At 41.4% G+C, this 27,285-nt stretch overlaps 1 protein-coding gene across 2 annotated transcripts; it reads right to left on the bottom strand.

The window, feature by feature from the left end:
* Positions 1–341: 341 nt before the first annotated feature.
* MANEA (mannosidase endo-alpha) lies at positions 342–25,542 on the bottom strand. Of its 2 annotated transcripts, none has more exons than XM_065401068.1 (5): positions 25,315–25,542; positions 20,147–20,733; positions 14,291–14,400; positions 6,269–6,345; positions 342–978 (listed from the first exon to the last, which is right to left on the bottom strand). In XM_065401068.1, the coding sequence occupies exons 2-5, from the start codon at positions 20,694–20,696 to the stop codon at positions 342–344; spliced, it is 1,374 nt and encodes a 457-aa protein (XP_065257140.1). In that variant the 5' UTR covers positions 20,697–20,733; positions 25,315–25,542. The 2 variants fall into 2 exon arrangements, with proteins under 2 accessions (XP_065257140.1, XP_065257141.1); XM_065401069.1 differs by lacking the exon at positions 25,315–25,542 and adding an exon at positions 22,895–22,974.
* Between the last annotated feature and the right edge of the window lie 1,743 nt (positions 25,543–27,285).

The following is a 27,285-nucleotide window of genomic DNA, read 5'->3' as shown; positions in this document are numbered from 1 at the left end:
TAAATTCTGTCTCACTCTACTTGAGTCACCTCTGAATTATTCCAGATACAGTTTCTGTAAGCTTTACATACAGATTATAAATAAAAAGCATCTAGCATTTCACAAAATATTCTCGAATTAAAATAGCCTAGAGATGCAATATTGCTCACTATTATTTTAGCCCCTAAAAGGAGTCAAAGTTAATTCTAACAGGTACAGTAATAGCGCATACTACATTCAAAGGTTATTTTTTTAAGTATATTTATGATAAAAGACATCTTGATTGGCTGAATTAGAATTCCCAGCGTCATTTCCACCTCTGAGATGGACTGAATGTATTTACAAACAAGGGCAGTGGCACCTCACATAAGCCATTGTTCTTTTTCCTTACTGTATTTCTCAGACCACTTGCGAGTGAGCTCCAGATACATAGTTGGTTTATGAGGCTTGTAATCCAGGTAAGTTACCTGTCCAGTTTTCTTAGGAACAGCTTTTTCAATCTGAGTCCCTTCATGCCATTCATTGAAAGAGGTGATGGAAATAATTTCTGGTCGCACCAAAAGTGCTGCACTGAAGGCAGTCTCATAATACTTCCCATTAACACGGTTGCGGGTGTTGTGGTTATTCCATGGTCGGATGCTGGTGTCAATGTATCCTGGTCCCACACTTGGAATGAACATTAAGTTGCTGCTGTCACAAAAGGCTTTTAGACTTGGCCAATTGTGATGAGATGAGCCATAAGAAAAACCATTGGTGGCAAAGTATGTATAAATTCCATCAAAACCACTTCTGTGGATTTCATGTTTATGTTTTTCTTCCACTAGAAGTGCAATGAATAATCCATCATATGGTGTATTGCGAATGCTCTGGGATCCAGAAACAGTTAATAGATTTGCCCATATTTCAGGGATTGTTACATAAGAATCATAAACATAAAACATGGGGAGGGTTCTGCCTGTGCTGGTCTTATGCCTGTAAAAAGCTGGATGGCCTCCATATCTATAAAGCAAACAATATGGTAAACATTCATAATAATATGCCAGTTGGGAAAGAATCTTTCACATACTGAACCGAAGAATTTTTTATGAATTTTAAAACTTTATGTTCAAGATAAATTTAATTCAGTAATGTGGCCATTCAAATATATACTTTAACCATACATATGCTGGAAATTTATGTACTATTACAGCAAGGAGATAATAATCTATTGCATAACTTAATTATTAGTGTCAAGTCCTACAAGTAGCTATCACTTTCCTTTCAAAGGCAAAACATTCATTCACTGAATTGTTATGGAAGATACTCTAAGTGGCAGCAATAAAACAAAAACTAGTAGCTGTTCATAACTTCTCTGACTCTCAGGCTGGATTGAATTTAAGGATATTATGGGTTAGCCCATTAGAAGTTTAGCTGGCAACCTGTCAGCCTACAAAGTTTTTTGTTTTAAATAAAAAAAATACAAGTGTCTAAGAGCTTAAATAAAAGCAGTTAGAAATGTCACTCTAAGGTGTCATGAAGCATGTGATAAAAATTGGTTACTAACCTGGTTCCATAACTGTTGGTCTTTGAGATGTGTTGCACACGTCCATTCCACTCTTGGCATTGGTGTGCCCAGCGCACAGCAATCAGAAACTTTTCCCCTCAGTGGCACCCGTTGGGGTGGCTCAAGTTCCATCTGCTGCTACACACCACTGCACGCAGGTATAAAGGGAAGAGTCGTCTCTAGCCTCCCTCAGTTCCTTCTTGCCATAACTCTGATGAAGAGGGGTAGGAGGGCGGGTTATGGAATGGTCGTATGCAACACATCTCAAAGAACGACAGTTATGGAACAAGTTAGTAAGTTTTTCTTCGAGTGACTGCACATGTGCATTCTACTCTTGGTGACTCACAAACTGTAAGACAGGAGGCGGGATCAGAATCTATTTCAATAAAGATTGGAGAGCAACTCATCCCACTCTCGCATCATCTCTGGAGTCTTGAACCACAGTACAGTGGGAAGCAAGCGTGTGGACTGAGGAGCAGGCTGACACTCTACAAATGTCTGCAATTGGAACTTGTGCCAGAAAATCTGCCGAGGCTGACTGTGACCTCATCAAATGAGCTGTGACTCTGTCAGGTGGAGCGACATTAGCCAAGTCATAGTTCATGCATATGCAGGATGCAATCCAGGAAGACGTTTTCTGGATGGAGGACAATGACTGACCTCTTACTCTGTCTGCCACTGCTACAAACAACTGGGAAGATTTACAAAAGTAACTGGTTCTGTCCTGGTGAAAGGACAAGCCTTTTCTGACAGTCAGGGCCGGCTCCAGGGTTTTAGCCGCCCCAAGTGGCGGGGAAAAAAAAAAAAAAGCCGCGATCGGCAGCAATTCGGCGATAGCTCCACCGTGCCACTTTCTTCTTCGGCGGCAGGTCCTTCCCTCCGAGGGGGACCAAGGGACCCGCCGCCGAAGTGCCGTGGAAGAGCCCGACGTGCCGCCCCTTCCCCTTGGCCGCCCCAAGTACCTGCTTGCTGAGCTGGTGCCTGGAGCCGGCCCTGCTGACAGCCAAGGTATGCAAAAACTCTTCCTCCCTGGTTGTATATGTTTTTGGGTAGAACACAAGCAAAAAAATTGGCCAGTTGATGTGGAAAGAGGAAACCACCTGTGGGATGAACTTTGGATGGATGAGGACGCAAGTAAACCTTGTCCTTAAAAAAGATAGTATATAAAGGCCTTGATATTACTGCCCACACCTCCCCTACTCTTCTAGCCAAGATAATGGCCACCACAGATGCTACCTTCATTGACAGATGCAGCAGCAAGCAGGTAGCCAATGATTCAGATGGGGGGAGGGGCGCACGTAAGTTTAGATCCTTTGGGGGAACAGGGTCTTGCACTTTGATTAGGGCCATTTCACTGGAGAAAATAGAGCAATTATCCACTTCAGGAACGGTGAAATAACAGCCAGATGTACTTTGATGGAACTGCCAAATCTTGGTGTAAGTAGTCCAGAATATGTTGAACTGAAGCTGGTCAGTGATACCCCATACTGGTGAGACCAGATAGAGAAATCCTGCAACTTAACAAGGTAAATAGCTCTTGTAGAAGGCATTCTACTATTTAGCAGGACCACATGAATATCTTTCAAGCAAGCCTGCTCTCTAGCATTTACCTTATGGAGCCTCCATGCAGTTAAGTGAAGGGACTGTAGGCTCAGGTTGAGTAGGCACCCGTGATCCTAGGAGATTAGATCCGAGTCTAATGAAAGTGAAACTGGAGGTTTCATTGACAGCGCCACGAGAGTGGAGAACCAGTGCTGATGGATCCATGCTGGGGCTGTAAGCAAGACTCTGGCCTGGTCCTGTCTTATCTTTTGCAATACTCTATGAAGGAGTGGGACTGGTAGGAAAGCACAGAGGAGCTTGCCTGCCTATGTCAGTAAAAGGACATCTGTTATGAAACCTACAAGTGAAATTAATTCACGCAGCAACTTATAAGCATTCCATAAAGTCTGGACACTAAACACATACTTAGAAGTCTAATATCTATCTTGAACAATACTAACATAAAGGTGAGCTGGTCTGGTTTCCAGCTATGAATTTGTTAGTGCTCAGCTGACGCCTACAGCCTTGGCAAGAGCTGGCACTTGGTCTGCCAGCGCATAGAGAGTATATCACACTTCCACAGTGCTCAAGACCCACTCCAAAGTAATCTGGGACAAAGCACAGCCAAAGTGGGAAAGATGGTTTGCAAAGGAGGTTCAGGTCTGGAGAGATAGAGACTAGTATGTCAACCTTGACTGGCCCATTAAAATGCCTGCTTTGTGGTTCCTGCGTGTCTTGAGGGGCCCAGAGCTGGAGCCAACACAGCAGGAGGTGGAGACCTACACATATAACCCCTGAAATTCTTTTTGATATGTCCTGTCGAGGAGAGGAGCAGTGTGTCTGCTCTGGTGCTTCCTGACCGGGGCAGATGTGCACAACCAAAGGACTTCAGGATTGCTCTAGAGTCCCTAACTCCATGGACTTTGCTGTTTCTCTGGTCTGAGGCTAGAGAAGGACCATTGAATAGCAAATCCTGGATAGTACTCTGAACTTCAGCAGAAAGACCAGAAGACTGCAGCCAGGATGATCTATGTATGGCCACTGTGGAGGCCATGGTTCTAGCTACTGAGTCCAATCCCGCCTGCAGTGAAGTTCTCATGACCACTATGCCCTCATTGAACTTTTCCATGGAACCCAACAAATTAAAATCATATTGTCTCAACAGAGCCGGTTGGTTGGTGATATGCAACTGCAAACCTCCGTTGAATAAATCTTTCTGCTGAATAAGTCTAGCTCTTAGCATTTTTTGATTTGGGAGTGGAAGGCTGGTATTCCTGTCACACTCTCTCATTAGCCACTGCAACAGCTAATGAGCCCAGAGGTGGGCGAGTATAAAGGTAAACCCTTGGGAGGGTATATATTACTTTCTTTCTGCCCTTTAATAGGTGGGCGGCAAAAAGGATGGAGTCTGCCATAAAGTCTTTATCGGCTCTATATCTACTCTCTTTAATAACTCCTGATAAACTTCAAATCATCAAGAGAAGGTGAAGTTGTGCTGGATGAAATGGCCTCCTCTGGAGAGGGCAAAGAGGAATCCAAGACTTGAGAGGGTAGAACCTCTTCTACTGGCTGTTTTCCCATTCTAGACCATCCTGTTGATGCTCGGTACTGGGCCCAGTGCTGGACTCTGGGGACGGAGCTGCTTGGTGCATAGACTCAGCCCTTCTAGATGAGGGCACTGAGCCCTGGTCTATGCTACAAACTTATGCCGGTATAACTATGTTGCTCAGGGGTGTGCCGAACTCCCAGTGTAGACAGTGCTATGTCGATGGAAGGCTTTCTCCTGTCGGCGTAGGTAGCGTCTTCACCAAGCACTGTAGTGGCACAGCAACACTGTAAGCGTAGACAAGTCCTGAGTATGTATGGTGAGAATACCTGGAAACTGGGGGAAATCTGCAAAAGTTCCAAAATGGCCACTGATACAGGGCAGGGTCCCATTGTCCTGGCCACGTTCCCATGACAGGTCCAATGGAAGGGTTCTGGGGGTAGTTGGAAAGAGAGGATCTGTGCGGAGACTGACGGGTCCTGCTTCAGAAGAAGAAGAGCAGGTTTTTGCTGCTGCAAACGTCTCCAGGATACTTGGCACTGAGGTGGTCTCTTGTTGCAGGGCCAAAGAAGATAACAGTGTTCCTTGCAGAACCCAAGCCAACTGTGCTGACTTAGGCACTGATTTGGGGGAGAAGTGCTTAGGTTTCAGGTGCACACTACTCGACTCCTTCTTGATCCTCTTACCAGACTGAGAGGGTGGAGACCATCTCCTGGCTGGTGTCTCTCTGGAAGCTTTGTATTTCTTCCTCGGCATGGGCAAGGAAGAACAGTGCCGGGATTCCGATAAAGTGGAAGGTGCACTTCTCACTGAAGCTGCAGCACTCGGCATAGAGTCAGACTGGAATGGTGAGCACTGCGTACATCAGCAGGAATTTCAGCCTTCTCTCCCTATCCTTCATCCTCGGCTTGAACGCCCTGCAAATCTGGCACTGGTCCTTCACTTGTGCTTCCCTGAAAGCACTTCAGGCAGCTATTTTGTAGGTCACTCACTGGCCTAGGCCTGGAGCAAGAAGCACAAAGCTTGAAACCCAGTGATCAGGGCATACCTTGGTAGCGTGAACAGACAAAACCCAAAATGGGAAAAAGAAACAAGAAGTCCAAAAAACTTCATTTTTATTATATAACACAGCTAAAACTTAACATCTATCCTAACAACACTAAAGACTAGACTTAACTATATACATACATGCTATGTTCGCAAAGGCCGAGAGAAACAACTGTTCTGGTATAGATCATAATTCCAATGACTGTTGCAGGAGTTAAGAATAAACTGAGGGGGATTAGGAGTGGCTACGCATGCAGCAGCGGGGAACTCAAGCCACCCAACGGGTATCACTGAGGGAAAACGTTTCTGCTGCCCATGTACTGGTGCTCCAACACCAAGAGTTGACTGCACATGTGCAACTACTAAAAGAAGAAGAAATTTTAAATGTAGTTGTCTATTGCATCTCCACATAACATGCATGTCCCAATACTTTAAAATGTGCATACCTTGTGTCGGAGTTCTAGGTCAGTCAGTTACGAGCAAAGCAGCACCTTTCATTTCTCTCAAGATCAGGTCATACCATATACAATTTAAGAGTTCACACAATAGCTGAGAAATATCTATCAGAGCATGTGTGAATGCCAAAAACATACGTTTTAGAAAGCACTTACTTGTCTACAATGTACTTCACATTGCTGTACATACTGCGATCATCTCGATCTTTATATGGCTCAATATGAAAAGTGACCTGTAAAATGAAATGCAATAAATGCAATATGGATCATAAAACATTACAGAACATAAAAGCCATTTGGTGTTATTTGTCTAAGTAGTATCAGGCACACCAACAGAGCTCTAGAAAGAGGGATTTTGAAAAGTCTCCACAATGCTGTGTGTGTAATTATTCAAGACCACTATTCCTGAAGACTAACTCAATAAGACTCACTATTTTTGGACTGCCAAGATTAACAACACAGATTCGATGAAAAAATAGAAAACTATACACCTACTCTTTATTACTAGTTTTATATAAGATTGCTTTTCTAAGCTACTGTAAGTAATAAGCATGTTGGGAAAAAACTACTAAAATACATAAATATATAGAGTATTCTAAGCTAGTTAACTAAAAGATCTATTTACAGTTCAAAAGCTGATTACAGCTGATCAAAGTTTTTTATATTCTATTTCTAAATAACAACAATATATTCCAGTTGTTACAGATAATATTTCTCCAAGGAGAGCTTTCAGTGAGAAATTAGATTTTAAAATGTAGAATGTGAGAAGTTTACCTTTAATTTAGAGTTTTATAGGTTCATCAACAGCAATAAATACCTAGGCACTAAATCTAATATACTACCAATGCTATTTCAGGAATGGGGCGTATGAAATTATTTATGCTATAAACTTCAGCTCACTTCAAACTAAACTCCATTGTTTTCAACTACCCAAATTAAAAGGAAGAATGCTTTTACATTAATCAATGCTGGCAGTTTTTCAGAAGCAGGTTTTAAGTTAAAATGCATATAATAAAACCAATATTCAGCCAGTCTCAAGTGAAATTTGTCACTATTACAAAGATTTTTTCACAAACTAAAGTGAAACACACTGCTGGACTAAATTATTAGGATTGTTAAGCTTCCCTCAATTGTCCTATTATTTCTTTTTACTTCAGTCCAATAAAGAGGCAAATCATACTTGACAAGGGTACTTCTAGTTACACACTGTTATATGACCTTGTTTTTTTCTCTTTAGATTAAAAATAAAAATAATTTCTTTTGCATAATGATTCTGAGTTTATTGACAAGTCTATCATCTTTAACTCTAATCATTTTCTCATTCAAATTGCAAGGATGCTTGCAAAATAGAATATTGAAGATGAAATTCACTGTGCTAAGAATAGACTTTGAGTATAGGTACTGAGAAAAAATTATTCCAATGTTACTGCAAATCTCTTTCCTGCTAACTTCCTGATTTTAATTTTAATCCATTAACACTTTAGGGAAAAATACATTACAATCTTTATATTTCCTAATGCTGAAGAGAACTGTTCAACCAGTATTAACTGAATCAAAAAATAATTTTGAGGTCTTTTTGCACATCACTTGTGAACTACTCCTGATAGCTTAAATATGTTCCCAACTTTCTTAAGTCTTCACCAAATATTTTGGGTGAGCAATTTTTAGACTATTGGTTGTCTGTAAGTTGCTCACTTTGAGTATTCACTATTCAAGTGAATGCTCATATGGTTTTGTTTCTTCTCGCTGATTATAAACATACACATGACAAATAGTTAACAGATAAATAATGTACTTAAGGTATGAATCTGAAACCAGAATTTGTGAACATTTTTCTGCATATTCCTGAACAACAAATAGCAGCAACTCAAATTTGGGCTTTTTATTATTAAGACTTTTCCATTATTTGACTAGTTCTTATACTAATACAGTATCTCCTATCCCTCACTTTATTTCATGGTATGAACTACTGGGGCAGTCTCATAGATAACAGAGAAAAACCTTAGTCAGAGAACTGGAAATGGATAAAGGGGTGTTAACATTCTGGGTTATGAGCATATATGTAATACCAACATTGGGCTATAAGGGGTACTTAAAAGTATAGATATAATACCAGAGTTGTCTCAGTAAGAGACAGTTGCTCCATATAGCTACATTAATCTATAGTTCAATATGATGTAGTGTGCTAGGACAGAAAAGACCCTCAGCCACTTTATGACAATAGGTGGGAGGCTGGGAAGGGGACAGAGCAGCACAAGAGTAAGTTTGGTGCGGTCTCTTATCCCAGCTATGGGTCTTGCTATAGCGTTATGTCCATCATCCTCAGACTGCCACAAAGCCAGAGTGAACCAGAGTGTATCATTACACAGATGTGATACAGTATGAGAGTCCCTATGATATTTCTTTCCACCACAATCTCAATATCTACTGACATGGTTTCATGTGAAGACAGGCCATGAAAATACAATTACAACAATAAGGCCCAATGTTTATAACATGATCTGAGCGGTCACCTGCTTGCTCTTCTATATTCTTTCTGTCACATCATCAGTGTCTCAGATTCTGTTGTAGGGCAGAAACATTTTGAATTGAGCCATGTTTTGCAGTTTGTATGTATTCCAAATGTCTTTGGAGGCCAAACTAGGACTTTACGTTGTTTTGTCATGATTAAGGCTGCGAGGTGGTCCCTTTCTGTGACTTCTGCAGTGGCTGGTGCATCTGGATCAGGAGCAGCTCAGGCAGCCCTGCACCAGGCGCACCGGCTGCTGCTAGGGCAGTCTCAGGCCCCTGTCTCCAGCAGCAGAGTTTATGTGTGGGAGGGGGCAGGGGGTTGGAGCACTGTACGAGGTGAGGCGGGCTCTGGGCGGTGCTTACCTGGGGGGCTCCCCGGAAGCGGCGACATCCCCCTCGCTCAGCTGCTAGGTGGAGGCGTGGCAAGGCAGCTCTGCACACTGCCTCCGCCCAGAGCGGGAACTGCGGCCAATGGGAGCTGTGGCGATGGTGCCTGCAGGTGACCGCCTCACCCCGTCCAGTGCCCCAACCCCCTCCCACATCCAAACTCTGCTGCTGCCCGGGGGGAGTTGCAGAGCCTGGCAGGGAGCCTACCGACACCATCAATCGCCCCCCCCCCCCAGGCACCAATGGGGGTCCCTGGCCACATGCCACGACCCAGGCCCCCGCCCCCCCAATATCAGCGTCGTCACCCCCCCCTCCCCAAGCAGCTGGGCCACCCACCCCCAGGGCCCCCAGGCAGCCCCCCCCTTCCCCCCAAGTTTTATTCACTGGTATTTTTAGTAAAAGTCATGGACAGGTCACAGGCCGTGAATTTTTGTCCGTGACCTGTCCATGACTTTTTACTAAAAATATTGGTGACTAAAACGTAGCCTTAGTCATGATGAATCACCACCACACGAATGGGTCATATATTGCCCTCTGACACACTCCAAAGTGGCGTATTTGAGCAGCCAGTTGTCCAAGTACATGTACTCCCAGCCTCTATAAGCAGGCCATAACCAACATCAAATATTTATTAAGAACATGTGGAGTCAGCTGGCTCAAAAGTCAAGACACAAAACTGGCAGCATACTTCCCAAGTACGAGAAATGCACAAGTAAGTATTTTCAAAGTTCACAGTGCAATAGCACTACCACTCACCGAAGGGGCCAAGAAACCTTTAGAGCTAGGAACGTCTGCCTGCCTGTCTTGGACTAGGGAGTCAAAATTTGACAAGTGAGAATCTTGAATAGATGGTATTTTTAGAGAACTTGTATTCTCAGTTCTAGCCTTCCTAATGAAAGATTAAATAATCTATACAATAAAATAGTCAGAATATCCAATGTGGCCAAACTAATGTTCTCTGACTTTTGAACAGTTATTTCTCAACCCTAAAGTTGCACTAAAACTACTCATTTCAGTTAATCCAATCTATCATTTAACTGATACTGGACGCAGAGGGGTTTTTTTGTTGATAATTATTTCTATGAATCATTCAAGGCACACAGTTAAAAGAAGTGGATTAAAAACAGTTTCTGGAAGCGTAACTCATAGGATTTGGTTTTAATTTCACAAGGGAATTGATGGCACATGGCATCTGAAGAAGTGCCAACAGCTTTTTGAGGCGTATAAGTCTGCTTTTCTCAATATCTTTCAGAGGGTCTCAAACTATTTTATTGACATACTTACATCATAGAGGTGTTCAAAACGTAATGTATTTTACCCTACTTTAAAATGGATAGGAGGATCCAGGGAGAGAAAGACACAAACAGAAAGGCAATGATGAGTTGACCAGCATACTACAGCAAGTCAGAGACAGACCCAGGAATTGAACCCGGGAGTCCTGGCTCCATGTCCCCTTTAACCACCGAACAACACTGACTTTAATAACTTATGAACATTTAATGTGAACTGATATTTGGTAAAAAATTATTTTGACTAGTAATAATATTTTAGCATGGAAAACACATTTGTCTACAATGCAAGAGTGACACACTTTATTAAAAATGTAGTGTAAGGACACAAAAGATGTGTTAAACATAATACCATTTAAGTGGTTATTTACTTTAAATGAAATAAAAAGATAAATAACCACACCACCTAAAAAGCCAAGCTTCAGCATGCAAAATCCAATACCCAACTGAAATAATAATAAAAAAAACCCTAGACTGGAAGAACAACATAGCTTTCCTTAAATTAGGCAAGAAACGCTTGGGCTCCATGTTTGCCAGCTTCAATGGGTTATTATTCTGCTTTTATCCTACCTTTGGGATTGATAAAATGCACATAACTTGAATCTCCCTTGCAAATAACTAGGACCCTACCAAATTCACGGCCACGAAAAACACGTCACGGACCATGAAATCTGGTCTCCCCCTATTAAATATGGTCTTGTGTGCTTTTACCCTATAGATTTCATGGGGGAGACCAGCGTTTCTCAAATTGATGGTCCTGACCCAAAAGGGGGGTCACAAGTTATTTTAAGGGGATCCCAGTATTGCTAACCTTACTTCTGCGCTGCCTTCAGAGCTGGGCGGCCGGAGAGTGGTGGCTACTGGCCGGGCCCCCAGCCAGCAGCCGTTCAGAAGTAAGGGTGGCAATACCATACCACACGATCCTTACTTCTGTGCTGCTGCTGGTGGCAGCTCTGCCTTCAGAGCTGGGCTCCCAGCCAGCAGCTGCCGCTCTCTGGCCAGCCAGCTCTGAGGCGGTGCCACCGCCAACAGTAGTGCAGAAGTAAGGGTATCAGTATAACCCCCTCTACGATAACCTTGTGACTCCCCCACAACTCCTTTTTGGGTCAGGACCAGTACAATTACAACACTGTGAAATTTCAGATTTAAATATCTGAAATCATGAAAATTTATGATTTTTAAAATCCTATGACCGTGAAATTGACCAAAACGGACCGTGAATTAGGTAGGGACTTACACATAACAGTCATAGGATCTGCTGATTTTTCTCTCTTTCAAAGTCAAAATTGCTTTTTGTCCCTTTATCCATAGAATTCAAAAAGGTAGATACATAACCAGGACTTGGGAAAAGAAATAGAGAAGTTAAGATTTTAACTCCTGTAATCCTTATTTTGTCCCTTCCTCCAGTCTTTTCTCTGCTTGAAGAAATTCAGTTATTACTTAGAAAGCTAACAGCACAACAAAGGGGTGTATTTCTTTGTGTATGCTTTTCTACAGCACTCTTAGCTGATTTCTGATTGCTTCACAAACAACTATTCTAGCCTCATAACACCCTGTAAGACTAGGAGGTATTATTATTCCCATTTTACAGATGAGGAGAACAAGGCAGAGAGAGAGAAAGAAATTGACCCAACGTCACACAGAAGTTTGTGACAGAGCTGGGAACTGAACCCAGATCTCCTGCACTCCACCCTTATCATTGTAGTACTTGAGCATCTTCCAGAACTGCATTCAGTGTCACAACTGTTATTTGTCACGTGTGATTCTCGCTCTCTAATTTTCCTCTCGGAAGGAAAAAGAATGCGAGTATTTTTGTTTTGTTTTATTAATTTTGGATAAAATTTTTAAAAGTGCCGAGGTCCTATTTTCAAAAGTTACTTAGGCACTTCTGAAAATTGTACCTTTATGTCCACTGTGTTATGTGCATTTATTTTTGAAGACAAGGTCAAAGAAGTGCACTTGTACTTGAAATGGAAAGTGGCAAGGTTTGAGGAGGTTCTTAGTTATTGTGCCTTAACCACAAAGCATTCTTCTCTTTAGGTGTTGACAAATAAACCCAGACAAAGCATGGTATTTGCACTGCCCACACTGAGTCTCTTCTATCATCTATCGCCCTAGTCTTTTCCCCTGGAATACATACTATCTCCAGAGATTTTGTGAACACCACAAAAAACCTGGGAAGAAAGTGTAATAGTCACTTACAGAATCCCAGGATTTATTGGAACACTGCAGGTAACACCACCAGCAACACAGGCAGGACTTAACGTACTACTCAAACCCCCAACATAACACACAGGACAATGACTTAACACTAAGATAAAGATACATCAGCATCTATTGGTGGAGATACTGTTTATACTGATCATTCAGAAGTCAATTTGTTTCCATTACTTTAACACAGGGGTGGGCAAACTACAGCCCAAGGGCTGGATCTGGCCTGCCAGCTGTTTTAATCCGGCCCTCGAGCTCCCGCTGGGGAGCAGGGTCTGGGTTTCGCCATGTTCCGGTGTTCCATCTGGGAAGCAGGGTCGGGGGGCACTCCGCACAGCTCCCAGAAGCAGCGGCATGTCCCACCTCCAGCTCATACACATAGGGGCAGCCAGGGGGATCCGCATGCTGCCCCTGCCCCAAGTGCCGCCCCCGCAGCTCCCATTGGCCGGGAACCGTGGCCAATGGGAGCTGCAGGGTCGGCACTTGCGGATGGGGCAGCACGCAGTAGAGCCGCCTGGCCGTGCCCCCGTGTAGGAGGGGACATGCCGCTGCTTCCGGGAGCTACTTGAGGCAAGCGCCGCCCAGAGCCTGCACCCCTGAGGCACCCCCCCCATACCCCAGCCCTGATCCCCTTCCCGCCCTCTGAACCTATCAGTCCCAGCCTGGAGCACCCTCCTACAGCCCAAACCCCTCATCCCCAGTCCAACCTCAGAGTCTGCACCCCCAGCCTGAGCCCTCAACCCCCACCCTGCACTCCACCCCCCTGCCCTAGCCCAGAGCCCCCTCCTGCACCCTGAACGCCTCATTTTTGGCCCCCACCCCAGAGCCCACACCCCCAGCCAGAGCCCTCACCCCCTCCCATACCCCAACCCCAATTTCGTGAGCATTCATGGCCTGCCATACAATTTCCATACCCGGATGTGGCCCTCAGGCCAAAAAGTTTGCCCACCCTTGCTTTAACACATACTGCTTCCACTAGCCTACAGGCTATTTGTGGAAATGGATCCACATTTAACTCATGAACGTCCAAGCACATTCTGTTCATACAGGGTTTGTTTTCTTAAAAAGGATAATATTAAAGAGTTATTAAAAAGTTGTTGCAGTCATAGTACTAAGTTATTAAAATACTTCTTGTAGAAATTAGTGTTTTCTAGCACTTTTTCTTTTTAAAAAGCCAATTTTTATTTAAACTAGAGGTTCTGGGTTACTATTGTAGAAAATGAACCAATGCTGCTTCCATCAATTAAAAAAAAAAAAAAAAGTGACCAAGTTATTTGACTATAGAAAGAACTTTTACTTTAAAGTTTTTTTTTTTAAACTACAATTAATGAAGTCTGATGGTTTATTCTATCTTAAATTATATTACTCATCACTATAGTATTACAATTAAATAAGTCATTTAAGGAGTTCCTATGAATTGAACACAATTACAGACCTCTTAAAATAGGTGGTACATATTCACAAAAGAGAATTTAAAATTCTTAGAACATTTATACGACTTCAAAAGGTAAGTGAATAGAAAACCCACAAGAAGGAATGAACACAGATAAAGCACCTTAAAAATCAAGATAAACGGTCTAGTTTCATGAAAGCCAGACAACTAACAATTCACTTTGAAATTCTCTACATGCCACGCTCCATGAAAAATAATGCTTTAAGTCTGTTTAAATCCAAAATATATACAACTGTTAAAAAAGAACTAATTATATAGTTTATGAACATATATCTGTACATTTGATCTAGAGATGTACTGAATACGAACACTTTAAAATTACTATACCTTTAGATTATATTTATGTGCATTATCCAAAATAACAGGCACCAAATCTTCACCAGGTTCCCCATTTTCATCAGCCATACCAGGAGGGTACCAAGAAAGGGCTATGACACCTAAGATATAAAATATGAGCTTGAGTTATGCCACCAAAAACAACATTATGCCTACTAAAAGTTTAAAGAAACAGAAGTGTGTACATGAAAGGTATAAATATCATGTTAATGTATAACATAGTTTATACAGCTAACTGAATAATTGTCATTTCTGAGTAAGACTGGCATTTGATAAAAAAAATATATGTAAATACTTCTTACAGCCAGGAACAATATATAAGTATGGTTTGAATTTTTTTTTTTTTATGAAACAAGTGAAGGGCAAGGCTTTCAAATGCAGCTACCCACCTAATTTGACTATGCAATTACTGCAGATGAACACACAAACATTATAATTGTATGCAGATTGTCAAATAAGCAAGGTACAGAAATAGCCATGGTGGAATTTTAAGTGCCTTGTATAATTCCCCCCCATTCCTCTGAGTGATGTTAAATGCAACAGTATATTTACTAACTAAAAGACTTAGTTATTACATAAAGGTTACACTACCCATGATCTCTGCACAATATTCTTATTGATGGACTGTCACAGGTTGCCTTTAGATCAAGGAAAAGGATGGCACATGGGTCTAACTTTGTAGACACAGCCAGTGGACCATAAATCATATGGTCCATAGACAACAAAGATCTGAAAATAACATTACATACTTACAAAAAAACAGCCATAAATTGATTTGGCACAAGAGTCTTTTCAATAAGATTTATTCCTGTACTTAATGTTTTAAAAACATTTTGAATAGCATTGTGTATTTTATGGAAATGCAATTAAAATTTTAATTCCACTGGAAACGCTAACACTGACATATAATCACTGGATCATTTCATTCTGTTCCCATTAAAGACAATAGCAAAGTTTCCGGAGTTTAATGGGATTAGATCAGGCCCACTATCTCATGACAAATAAGTTATGCCACTATTATAAGACTCAGTTAATGCATGGGTTATGCATAGTTCTGTATAAATCACTGACTACTGGTATCCAGGTTAAGTTTAAATGAAAAACTATGATGAGTAAATCAAGAAATTATAAGATAACCTAGAAAATTCCCACAAGAATCTAGCAGAGGAATGTTTTCTGGTCCATCTGAAGAGCCTTTTTCTTTTCAATAACAAAAACAACTTTTAGACTTTAGACAGATTCCTTAACAAATAAGTCAAATTGAAGCAGACAGTATAATAAGATTGCCAGTAGTCCAGGATTTCCCCGGGAGGAAAATACATAGCATATGCATATTCTACAAGTCCACAAACAGGATTGCCAGTAGCACTATCTTGAAACAATTCAATTTCAGACCCCAATGCAACAGCAATCTCCTTTTCCCGTCTTGTCCATCCAACTGTACTAAACACTTAAAAGACTACACTTTCAGGTTTTTCTAGCTCTTGCTTCCTCAATAAAAAACCAACAGTCATGACACAGAATCCTGTTTAAAAAAAAAAAAAAAAAAAAAGGAAAAAAGGTTAATGAAATTATTCCCGACTTATAAGTCTCAGGAAAAATGCCCTATATTTTTAGTTGACAGAGAAATATGGCACTAGTTGCTGCTGAATATGAAAATAAGTCAAAGGAAGGAAATATACCTTCCCCAAATAACTTCTTATTTGTACATTCGAGAAAAATACCACGTTACTTTAAAAAAAGTACATCTGATATGTATATTGTAAAAAGTGTCAGAGAAGCTGAGACAGAATACATTAGCAAACAATGACTTGCACTGGAACAGAACTTTGAAATAATATGTATTTCTGAAATACAGTAGGACAACAACTGTTGTCAGGTATTAAAGTAATTATACATGAATGACATTAGTTCACAGAAGTGGGAGAGTGGGTACTATATCTAAAAGATTCCATACACTCTAATGAGATAAAATTTTGAGTGAAGAGGACTTTACAGAAGAATGTGTATGGAAACTAACCCCCAAACATAAAAATACAAGTACAAGTAGGAACATACTACCAACCTCCAAGCTCAGAAAATGATTGAACCAGCAACAAAATCTAATAGAATAGGAAAAATACAATGTGCAACTACCTGCACATAAACTGGTCAGATATCAAGTTGGGACATGGTTGAGAAAATCGTGGAGGATAATGAGTATACAGTAATTCCGTCATAAGACATTTGCATGGTGCTAAATAAAAAAAGGAAGAAATGGAAAACAAAATAAATCCAGTATGGTTCAATGGCCATGTTATAGAAAAAAGAGAAATCCAGCTCAAGTGAAACCAATAGAAAAGGATAAATATGAGAAGAAAAATTTAAGATGGAAAGTAAAAGGGCATGAGGAGAGCACATAGATAAGCATATAAGAATAATAAAATTCTCAAAATACACCTGGAACAGGAAGCTTGCAAAGAATCAATGGGTGCACTGGATGTTAAGGCACATAGGGAACAACTGAGGAAAAAGGCAGCTTCTCTGCACTGCTCTGATTTATATTTTTGTATCAGTCTTCACCCCAGAGGTTGTTAAGAAGATACTTACTACAGATCTTCTCTTCACAGGTAAAAAAGAGAAGTACTCTTGGAGACTGAAGTGGCAAAGGGAGGAACAAACTAAAAAAGTAAATAGCAGCAAGCCACTAGAACCTGGTACTCATTCCACAGATCTGAAAGAATTTAAGGTTCAAGTGATTGAATATTTTTGTTAGCAGCGCAATCTCACTAAAATCAGACACTGATGGAGGATAGCAAAAGTTGGACCTATTAGGCATACCCATGCATTATAAACTAGTGAGATACACTTCAGAACCAGATAAATTAATTGAAATAAAGAGTTATAAAATATCTAGCAGAACCATGTGATAAGGACGAACCTTGTAAAGGAAAATTCTGCCTCTCCAATCTTCTAGAATTCCTTGACAACACCACCACAATAGTGGATAATAGAACTGGTTAAAGCCAATTTATTTAACTAAGTCTGTTTGAAAGCGTAAAGGCCCACATAAAAGGCTAGTAAGAAAATTAAGGCCAGATGTAAAGTACTGTGACGGATTAGAAACTGTCTAAGAGACAAATAATGGGAATAATGGTCAGTTCTGCAGCACAGGAAAAGGTGAACAGTATCCCAAACATCCATACTAGGACTGATGTTTATTGTAGCAATTAATGATCCACAAAAGCAAGTGAACTCTGAAATAAAAATGAAATTATTTGAGATAGTCAAGACTAGACAGAACCAAGATAAAATTCAGAGGACCCTTATACAGGTGTATCAGCAATGTACACTGAAAGAAATAATTTAAACTATTCACACACACTGCTGAGTCCTAAATCAACTGTTATTACTCAGCAAAAAGAAGAATGCACCAAGTCTTGTCTACACCAGGAATTTCTTCCTAATGTTCTCCCCCAATTCAGCTTTACTGGAGGTAAAGATTATGGCCTGAAGCTTAAAGGATTATACCTTATAAAACTGTAAACAAGGTGATAATTGTTGCCAGTGTTTTAATCACTTTGCCAGTGAGAGAAAACACCACTGTGCTTACAATGTCAGCAGCAACCTGCCCACACTAGTGCTCCCACTGTTGCTAACACCAATGGAACTGTCCCAGTGTTAGTAACAACAGGAAATTTAAGTTTCTTAAAAAACAAAAACATCACTGGTATGAACATATCAATCTTTGTTCAATATGTAGCTGTGGTCAAAAAAGCTAACAATGTTAGGAAGTATGAAGATTGGGATAGAAAATATTAATGAAAACATTATAATGGCATTATACCAATTGACAGTAAGTCTTCACCTTGAATACTGTGGTCAGGTCTGGTCAAATAATATATCAGTAGAAACAGAAGGGGGTCCAGATGCATATGATAAAATAATTAGAAGCATAAAAAGAAATCCAAAAGAGGAAAAACAGAAAAGATTATGACTGCCTAGTTTACAGAAGAAATAAATAAGAAGGGCTATAACAGAAGTATATCAAATGAAGAATGGCATAGAAAAGTTAAGCTGAGTGCTCCTATTTATGTTCTCCCTCTCATTTAATATAAAAACTGGGGACAAACAATGAAACTCATTAATAAATTTTAAATTTAAGAGATAAAAAGGAAATACTGGTCTATAAGTTTAAAAAAAATAAATAATTAGCCTACAGTACAACCCATTCTACCAGGCATTAATGTTGTCAAGAGCTTAACAAGTTTCAAAGAAGCATTGGACATGTATATGGATAGTAAGAATTTCCTTAGTTACAAAGTACAGGAGGAAAATTGTACAAGGGATATAATCCCTCACAAATCAGGGCATAAAACAATTATTAGGTGATAGTGTCGGCTAGAATGTTCCTCTGTGGACAGGTTATTCCATAATTGTTTATTATGGGATTTCTTGAACCAGCCTCTGAAACTGTGACTCAAACACTTTGATGCCAACTGGCAATGCGATTACAATACACTGATCCTGGTACATACATTCTGGTTCACCAAAGAACATCGTGTGAAATCATAAATGAAAGCCAGGATCTATCATGTTGGTCAATAATATTGTTGTGAAACTTCTAGACAGATACTATATAAGGAGTGTAAGTATATATGTTTTAAAATCTGTGTCGAGGCAGGAGTTGATAAATGGAGTTTTCTGTCAAAGGATGCCTATTCACCAGTCTCTCTAGCATGTAAATTAAGCACTGTAAGTTAACAAATTCAAGAAATTCAATGGAGAGTCATTTACAAAGACAATGGGGGATCTAAAAATCAACAGGGAGGCAGTACACTGTCTGTCTGGGGACAGACAATGAACTTTGGGGAATAAAAGGAAAAGGCAAAAAGATACAGCTTTACCTTGCACGTAAGATATAAGCAGACGACACAGTTACATTTATGAAACCAGGATCTCTTCCTACCTTGGTGGAAGACTCTGCAAGAGACTTTGGGTGTGAGAAACTTATTTAGACTGGAAGTTAGTATGTTAAATTTAGTCTCTAGAAAGTGGGTTGTAATTGTTTTATATGTGACCTTATGTTTCCATTATCTTTAGTCATTATCGCTTGAACAACTTATGTTGTTTTCATTATAAATGTAACTCAGTGCTGTGATATTAACCAAGGTACTGATCCTGAGTACGATCACACAAGCTGGTGTGTACACTATTCCCTTGTAGGCAGCAAACCTAGGATTTCTGTAAGTATTCAGTGGATAAGGGGCTGCTTCAAAGGGGTGGACTGGGGTGCACCTATTTTTAAACTAGGAAAAGTAAGGCCGAGTCTGGAGAGACTGTTTGGGTGGCTAACAGGCTGGTGATGTGAGGGAGGGGACACCCAGGTAAACACAAGCAAGTCTGCCTGAGAACCATTACAGAAACATCTAGCACTGATCTTCTCTACTTGATAGACTTCATATCCACTACAAAAATGCCTATATCTGTATTTTTCTATTTTATACACTACACAGAGTACTGTTAAACAAGTAAACAAATAATATAAAATTCCTTCATCTAAACAGCTATAGATATAGCCCCCAATCCTGCATCTGCTCTGAACAGGTCTATCTGTATGAAGCAGCTTGGAAGACCAGAGACTAAGTTAGGGACTGAACATAAAGTACAAAGTCACTTGTTAAAAACAGATGTTCCCATGAAGTTATCATTGACACAAATCTCCCGTGCACACACACACAAAAAATACCAAAGTCCCCTTACATTTCAATATCTAGAGAAAACAAAGGAGGTGAACAGTTCTGTTTACTCAAGTATCTGAGGTCAAACAAATGACTACTATGCCAAAAATAAACAAACATTTATTACCAACAGAGGCTGAACGCATTTGTTGCATGTGGGCTTCTATGACAGAAGGGTCTTTAGAGCTGTAAGTTCCAAGTTCAGGGTAAAAACTGGACGCAATATCATCTGGAGGATTGTGTCTTCCCTTTGGGTAATTGTTTGCAATTTTGGAATCCCAATGTGGCACCAGTGGATGGTTCCAATGAATATATTTACCATCATATTGTGGATTCCCAAACCAGCTGTAGTAGAACACATGAAAGTTATAATTAGGGGAAGGCAATTCCTCTTCCAACTTTCTTACAGAGGCCATAGATGTTTTAATGCTATTCAATGCAATAGTGTGCAAATTATTGGTGTGTGTTACGCTATCCCCCTTGGCAGCAGTTAGGGGACTGTGTTTATTTTCTAAGAGTGTTGTCCGTTGTTGAAGTTCCGGTAAGAGACCAAGTCCAAATGGATCCCCAAAACCAGCTCTGTCAGGTCTCAGAGTCTTCAAAGCCATCATCATGGAGCAAATGAATAAAATAAAAAGCAACAAAATAATGCACGTTCTTCTGTGAAATCTTGCCATGATGTCATAGTTCAGCGTCCAAACAACAGGTTTCCAGCTACAATTGGTCAAGAAAAAAATATTTTTAAATCAGATTTCTTGTCACCTATCAATTCAACAATATTAAACTCTTCATAAAATTTCTAAATAAAAGATTTAGGAATAAACATAACTAATTTCTAAAAATACACTATGTTTGCATACTCTTGTACATATCGCCTTTGCTGGGAAAAAGACGATAAAATCAACACATACATTCTCAAAGAGCATGCAGACATGTTTTAGTGAACCATGAGGTGAAGCTTTACACCATCCAAGGATTACACATTTTAAGGAACATCCTACTTTTCAACTGGCTTCCTGGTTTTCTCCAACTGCCACTAAACCCTATGAAATGGGAATTCTGGTTACACTATTTCCAAGCCACTGCTTTGTGCTTACCCTGTGTCGCTGACAGAAACACCATAATATAGCTGTGATTTTTTATTTTGTGCACTTGATACTCCTGGGGGAATTCTATGTCACTGTGCATGCACAGAATTCATGTCTCCTGTAGATTTTTCCCCCTTTGCAAAATACTACATTCTGCTGAAGAGGCACTGCAATTACACTCACCAGTGGCCGCTATAGCACCAAAAGAGAGCGGCCAGCTCAGGGCCAGAGCAGTCAGTCCCGGAGAGGATGCTTTCCTCACAGCCCCCTGCCTGTGGCGACAGGTGAAGAGGCACGGGATATTGAGGGGTGACAGACCGCAGGGCACCGAGAGCTGCTGGGGGTCACATTGACTGGGGTACAGAAGGGTTGGGGGAGACAGACTGGGGCAGGGGCACAGGAACTACTGGGGTGACAGCATTGAGCCAGGAGCTTAATGGGAGTGGGGGGTGGAGGGCCACATGCGATCAAGGGGGTAGCTGAGTGGCAGTGCAGGGACACATAGGGATGTGGGGAGAAGGGTTCAGCGACACATGGGGACAGGAGTAAAGAGGTGGCTGAGTGGAGGGTGCAGGTACACACGGGGACAGGGGCAGATGTGCCTGACTGAATGGGAGAGGCTAGAGGTCTGCCAGGGTCTGCCTGGGGGAGGCACCCCAACTCCCTAACAATCCTCCCTCCTCCCAAAAAATGTTCCATACTTCTCCCACTCACACCCAACAATCCTCCAGGTTCGCTTCCAGGCTCCTTTCCAGAAATTACTTCCCTCTCGCTCAGCTCCTCCATTACCCCTGACTCCCCCAAGCAAAGACCTTTGCACTTCTGAGGGGTGCAGAGAAGGGGTGTGGAAAATAAGTTTCTGTATTGTAGTTTAAATGAATTATTATGCAAAGTTCTGTATTAATAAGCCTGGTAAGGAATCTATTTGTCAAAAAACATTTCCTGAATCTTTTTTGCCATCTGTATTGTAACAGAGATACTTGTTGACAAATATTTTGAAATAAACCAAAATAACTGAAACCAGTATGATTATAATGCATTATTTCGACAGATAAAATATGCAGAATTTTAAAACACTGTGCACGGAATTTAGGTTTTTGGCGCAGAATTCCCACAGGAGTAAACATACACATTTCAGACCCTGGATTGTAAACTTGGGACACTGACCCTCTTATTGTATGGATTTGTACAATGCTTTGCTCAATGGCCCCGGGATCCTAACTGGAACTTGGAGACATCATAAACTTGGCAACTGACCATTAACTGTTATATAGACAACTCCGTCACAGGACTTTATCAGTGAAAATGGCTGTTCAACTTGTAAATGAACCCTTCTGCACTGTTTCAAGAGGATACTTGATCACTGGTAAACCCATGGGATTTAAACTGCTTCTGCAATTTATTTAAGTTCATTTAAGTTGTTGTAATGATATTTACTTTGTGTATTGACACATGATGTTGACAATTTGTATTTTAATGGTCATAAAGCTTTAATTTTTTAAATTTCAACTTCCACTGTTATTAAATAATTGTCAGGCCCTCCCTACTTTCTGACCTGCCCATAATTTCTCAACTGTGAAATTTTAAATCTCCAAAAATTGACAAAAAAAAATGCTAAAACCCATCCCAACGTGCGCAATTGTGAAGAATTTAAAATAAAAAATACTTAAAAAGGAAGCAGTCAATATTATCTGTTGAAATTATAAAATAAAAATTGAATTCTACCAAGCCTAATTATAATGCATTTTGCCTTGGAATGCAGCTGCACACATTAACTTATTTTTTACCTGTTGTCAGTAATGTAGGTGACTGAGTTTCACTCGAAACAAAATTGGTGGCTCAACTCCTGAAGTCTCAAACATTTGTGAGAGTTGTTCCAGTTTCTTCCTCCTGGTTTGGGGAGTAGGGCTTAGATATGGGACTCAAAATATTTGAAATCTACCAATTTAGCTACTCCTACTATAGACAAAGATACTGAAACATCTCTCATTCCATAAGGATTCTGTAAAATCTGACATTTTCCATGTGCATGATTGTGTAATCCATATTTCACTAGTCTTTATTTCTCCAAAACCCTTACATACCTACTTTACTCACAGCTTTCTAAACTCCTATATATGAAAAAGCTACTTTTTACCAAATCTTTAGAGACTGCAGACATAAAAGCCACTTTTTCCTCTACCACCATTTGTGTCCTGCAATAATAATTTCCATATGGCTTTCGTATTACTAATTCTTGCCTCTCATCCTGAGAGGAAATCCATGGGTCTTGTTTCTGCAAGGTTAATGTAATTTTACCCCTTTTTAATAACTCTCAAGCATAATCTTTTTTGTCTCATAAATATGTGGATTAAAAAATGCATTAAAAATAAGGTCTGAAAGTTCTGATTTTTTTTCAGCTTGTTTTTCATATTAATTTAGATATTGCCTAACTTGTTCCTCCTGGAAGAGTCTATGACTGTGAAACTTGTAGTATCATGAGATCAATTTTAATTTGCATGGTATCTGTGATTACTTGAACTTCAGCCCCTCAGCTGAAACCAGTCATTGGCAATTTTATCTTTGTGCTCCTCTGAGTAGGTTTTGATGACACAAACAGTAAAAACAACAGTGGTTTGTTTGTGTAGGAGAGAGAGCCATATTTTCATTTCTCTGTGTAAAACAATTAAAACAAGTCATAATATAATTATAACACGGTTCTTTCTGTTCCATCCAGTTCCCCTCTCCTCCCTCCTTCCCTGCCCAAAGGCCATACCATAGTTGGGTTCAAACATATTTAAACAAAGTTATTTTTATACTGTAGACAGAATGCGAACCTTATTTTTGATTAACCTGCCCTGAATTCTTAGAGCAAATAGTGGCAGAAATGCCAAGGATCCATCAATGTTAAATATTTTATTGTATTTAGACATGGTAGTGTCCCAGTCCTGCAAAGGCTTCAATAAATTCATTGATTATAAGGCAGAAGGGACCACCATGATCACCTAGTCTGCCCCCCTTAGCTAATTCAGGAGTATTTATGGCACCTTAGAGACTAACAAATTTATTAGAGCATAAGCTTTCGTGGGCTACAGCCCACTTCTTCGGAGGCATATAGAGTGAAACATATATTGAGGAAATATATATACACACATACAGAGAGCATGAACAGGTGGGGGTTGTCTTACCAACTCTGAGAGGCTAATTAATTTTTTCTCTTACTTAATTGGCCTCTCAGAGTTGGTAAGACAACCCCCACCTGTTCATGCTCTCTGTATGTGTGTATATATATCTCCTCAATATATGTTTCACTCTATATATTGTGTAACTCCGAAGAAGTGGGCTGTAGCCCACGAAAGCTTATGCTCTAATAAATTTGTTAGTCTCTAAGGTGCCACAAGTACTCCTGTTCTTTTTGCGGATACAGACTAACGCGGCTGCTACTCTGAAACTTAGCTAATTCAGCAAATGCTAGGCCCATGTTAAATCCTCTTTGAACTAGAACGTCCAAAATCCGACTTTTATTTAAAAATTGCCAGTGATGGAGAATCTACAACATTACCCCACTTAAAACTGTTACAACTAAGAGGGTTTAAAGAGAGAAACTGCCGGCTGGTTCTGCCAGTTTATGTACATTTGGGACTAATCGGACCTTAGCTTAAGAGCCATTTTCAGTTTCCTCCGCACAGTCTGCCAGCTTCCCCCTTGATTCGCGTGGCTCTCGACCACCAACGTGAGTGATACAAACATTTAAATTAAATAACAAAACAAAACCCAGCAACGTGGGGCTGTAAGCCCAGCAGGGAGCGTCAGGCGGACTCAGGGCCACGGAGGATACCTGACGCTTGTGGGCCTGAGCCCCTGTGGCGACGGGCGCTACAGACACACAGACAGGCCCCGGGTCCCAGCACAGGCACGTCCAGGCGCGGGTCCGGCCCAAAAATGTTGGCCGGGGCAGGGGGGGAAGGTGTCACTCCGCTGTGCACCATCCTCACTCGCAGGCCAGCCACGGCCCGCAAAAGGAGCGCGCAGGGGCTGGGTCAGAGCAGCCGCCCCCCGGCACCATCCCCCCGCTCCCCACCAGCGTCACTGCTGCCTGCGCGCGCCCCCACCCCCCGGCCGGGCCGGGCCGAGCCTGGGGCCCCCCGGCCGGAGCGGCGCTGCGAGCAGGGGCCCCGGGGTGTGAAGGGGGAAGGCGGGTGCTTTGGAGGCTGCCCCGCTTACTCACCCGTCGAAGGCGGGGGCGCGGCCCTACAGCTTGGGGAAGGCGAAGCAGCAGCGTTTCGCCTAGCGGCTACTCGCGGGCGCGAGGCAGTTGGTGTCCACACCGGGTCCTGCTGGGGCAGTTGAGGATGCGGGGTGATCATGGGCTGAGTCAAGTCAGTTCGGGTTTTGGTCCCTAAGCTGTTACTGAGCATGCTCAGACTTCTCAGCATGCGCAGTAGCTACCGGCGAAGCCTCTGCCCTGAAATGAGCGCGTTCCCCGAAGAGACGAGGGAGTCCGGTAGCGTCGTAGTTGGCTGCTGAGCATGCGCGGTAATACCTGCTGAATCCTCCTCTGTCCTCACTGTGCCCGCACTTGGGATTCCGAACGTGCTCCCTGCTGCGAAGGGTGGAGAGGGGGAAACTGCCAAAGTTGTGCAGTGGGCGGTGAATTGCATTCACGGGCTGTTCAAACACGTGCGGCCGGGGAAGGGGAGAGGTTCATGCGGTTGGACAAAATCAGGGACAGGGTTGCAGCCTGGGTGAAGGATGAGGTAAAGAGGCAGTGGCAAGCAGGCAGGGGCAGAGGGGATAAGAGTTACCCCAAATAGGGTGAGCGGGGCTTCTTCCCTACCAGCAGGACGGTAGGTCTGAGCAGCGGCTTTTCAGGGCTGGGTTTGGACAGGCACCATATAGCCTAATGCAGGCCTGCACAACTCGTAAAGCGGCGAGGGCCATATTACTTCAAAGAAAACAGCTGAGGGCCGAAACCCCCCGGCCCGCGGAAACAACCCCCCCCCAGCACCGCCCAGCCCCGCGGAAACAAACCCTCCTTCCCCAGCACCGCCCCGCTGAAACAGCTAAGGTTTGGGGGGGAGGGTGTGTGATACTTTATTAAGAATTTTTCAATTAAATCAAACAATTTTTTAATTTTTTTTATTTTTTTTTATTAATCATGGAAAAATTAAAAACATCTGTTCCGTTGAAAGAAAACATTTGTACTTTTCATAATTACCTTGCAAATTTAATGAGAAATATTACATCTCTTTTCGGCAACAAGCTTGTCGCATTTGGGGGTCATATTTGAAGTGGATATTTTCATAATGTCTTCCAAATGGTCGTCAGTCAGAGAAGAACGTTGCTTGTTTTTATTCATGTTCATGATGGAAAATGTTTGTTCACATATGTAAGTGCGTCCAAAAATGCTGAACGTTTTCAGTGCAACTTCATTGTCCAGACTTTTGTAGAAGTCCTGCAAGCTGCTTTCTCTGTGCTTATTTCGGTAAACTGCTGAACACTGAAGTTCAATAACCTCCAACTGCAAATCTAGTGGCACTTCCTCTGGATCCACAGAAAAGGGATCTTCAATCAGCTTCAACTGGATGTCTTCTTCTTTAGACAAAGTAAGTCTTCTGTCAAATTCTTCAATCAAAAGAATGATGTGCTTTGCGTATTTTTCTCCTAACTCGGCGTGTTTGTGCTGAGGGATACGCTGTGCACAAGTGGGAAAGTGACACATTTCACCTTTTGACAGCTGACTTCTGAAAAGTTTCAATTTCATTTTGAAAGCTTTCACTGCTGCACACATTTGAAATATAAGTTGATTTTTTCCCTGAAGTTGAATGTTGAGATCATTCAGGTGTGCTGTAATATCACAAAAGAAAAAGAGATCTTGATTCCAGGACTCATTTTCAAGCTCTGGGAATTTTATTGGCCCATTTTCTAGGAATTTTGCTACCTCCTCTTTCAAAGCAACAAAACGCTGGAGCACTCTTCCTCGACTCAACCACCTCACTTCTGTATGGTAGATTAAGTCATTGCACTCGGTGTCTACCCCTTCAAGAAAGGCTCAAAATGTCCTATGTTTTAGTCCTCTAGAACGGATGTAGTTTACAATGGAAACTACCACTGACATTACATGCTCAAATTTTAAGACTTTGCTACACAAAACCTGCTGATGCATAATGCAGTGATGTTTGGTTATTTCTCTCCCGAT

The sequence above is a fragment of the Emys orbicularis genome, chromosome 3, assembly GCF_028017835.1.
Source record: "Emys orbicularis isolate rEmyOrb1 chromosome 3, rEmyOrb1.hap1, whole genome shotgun sequence".
Taxonomy (NCBI): domain Eukaryota; kingdom Metazoa; phylum Chordata; order Testudines; family Emydidae; genus Emys; species Emys orbicularis.
This window is presented reverse-complemented; position numbering and strand designations above follow the sequence as displayed.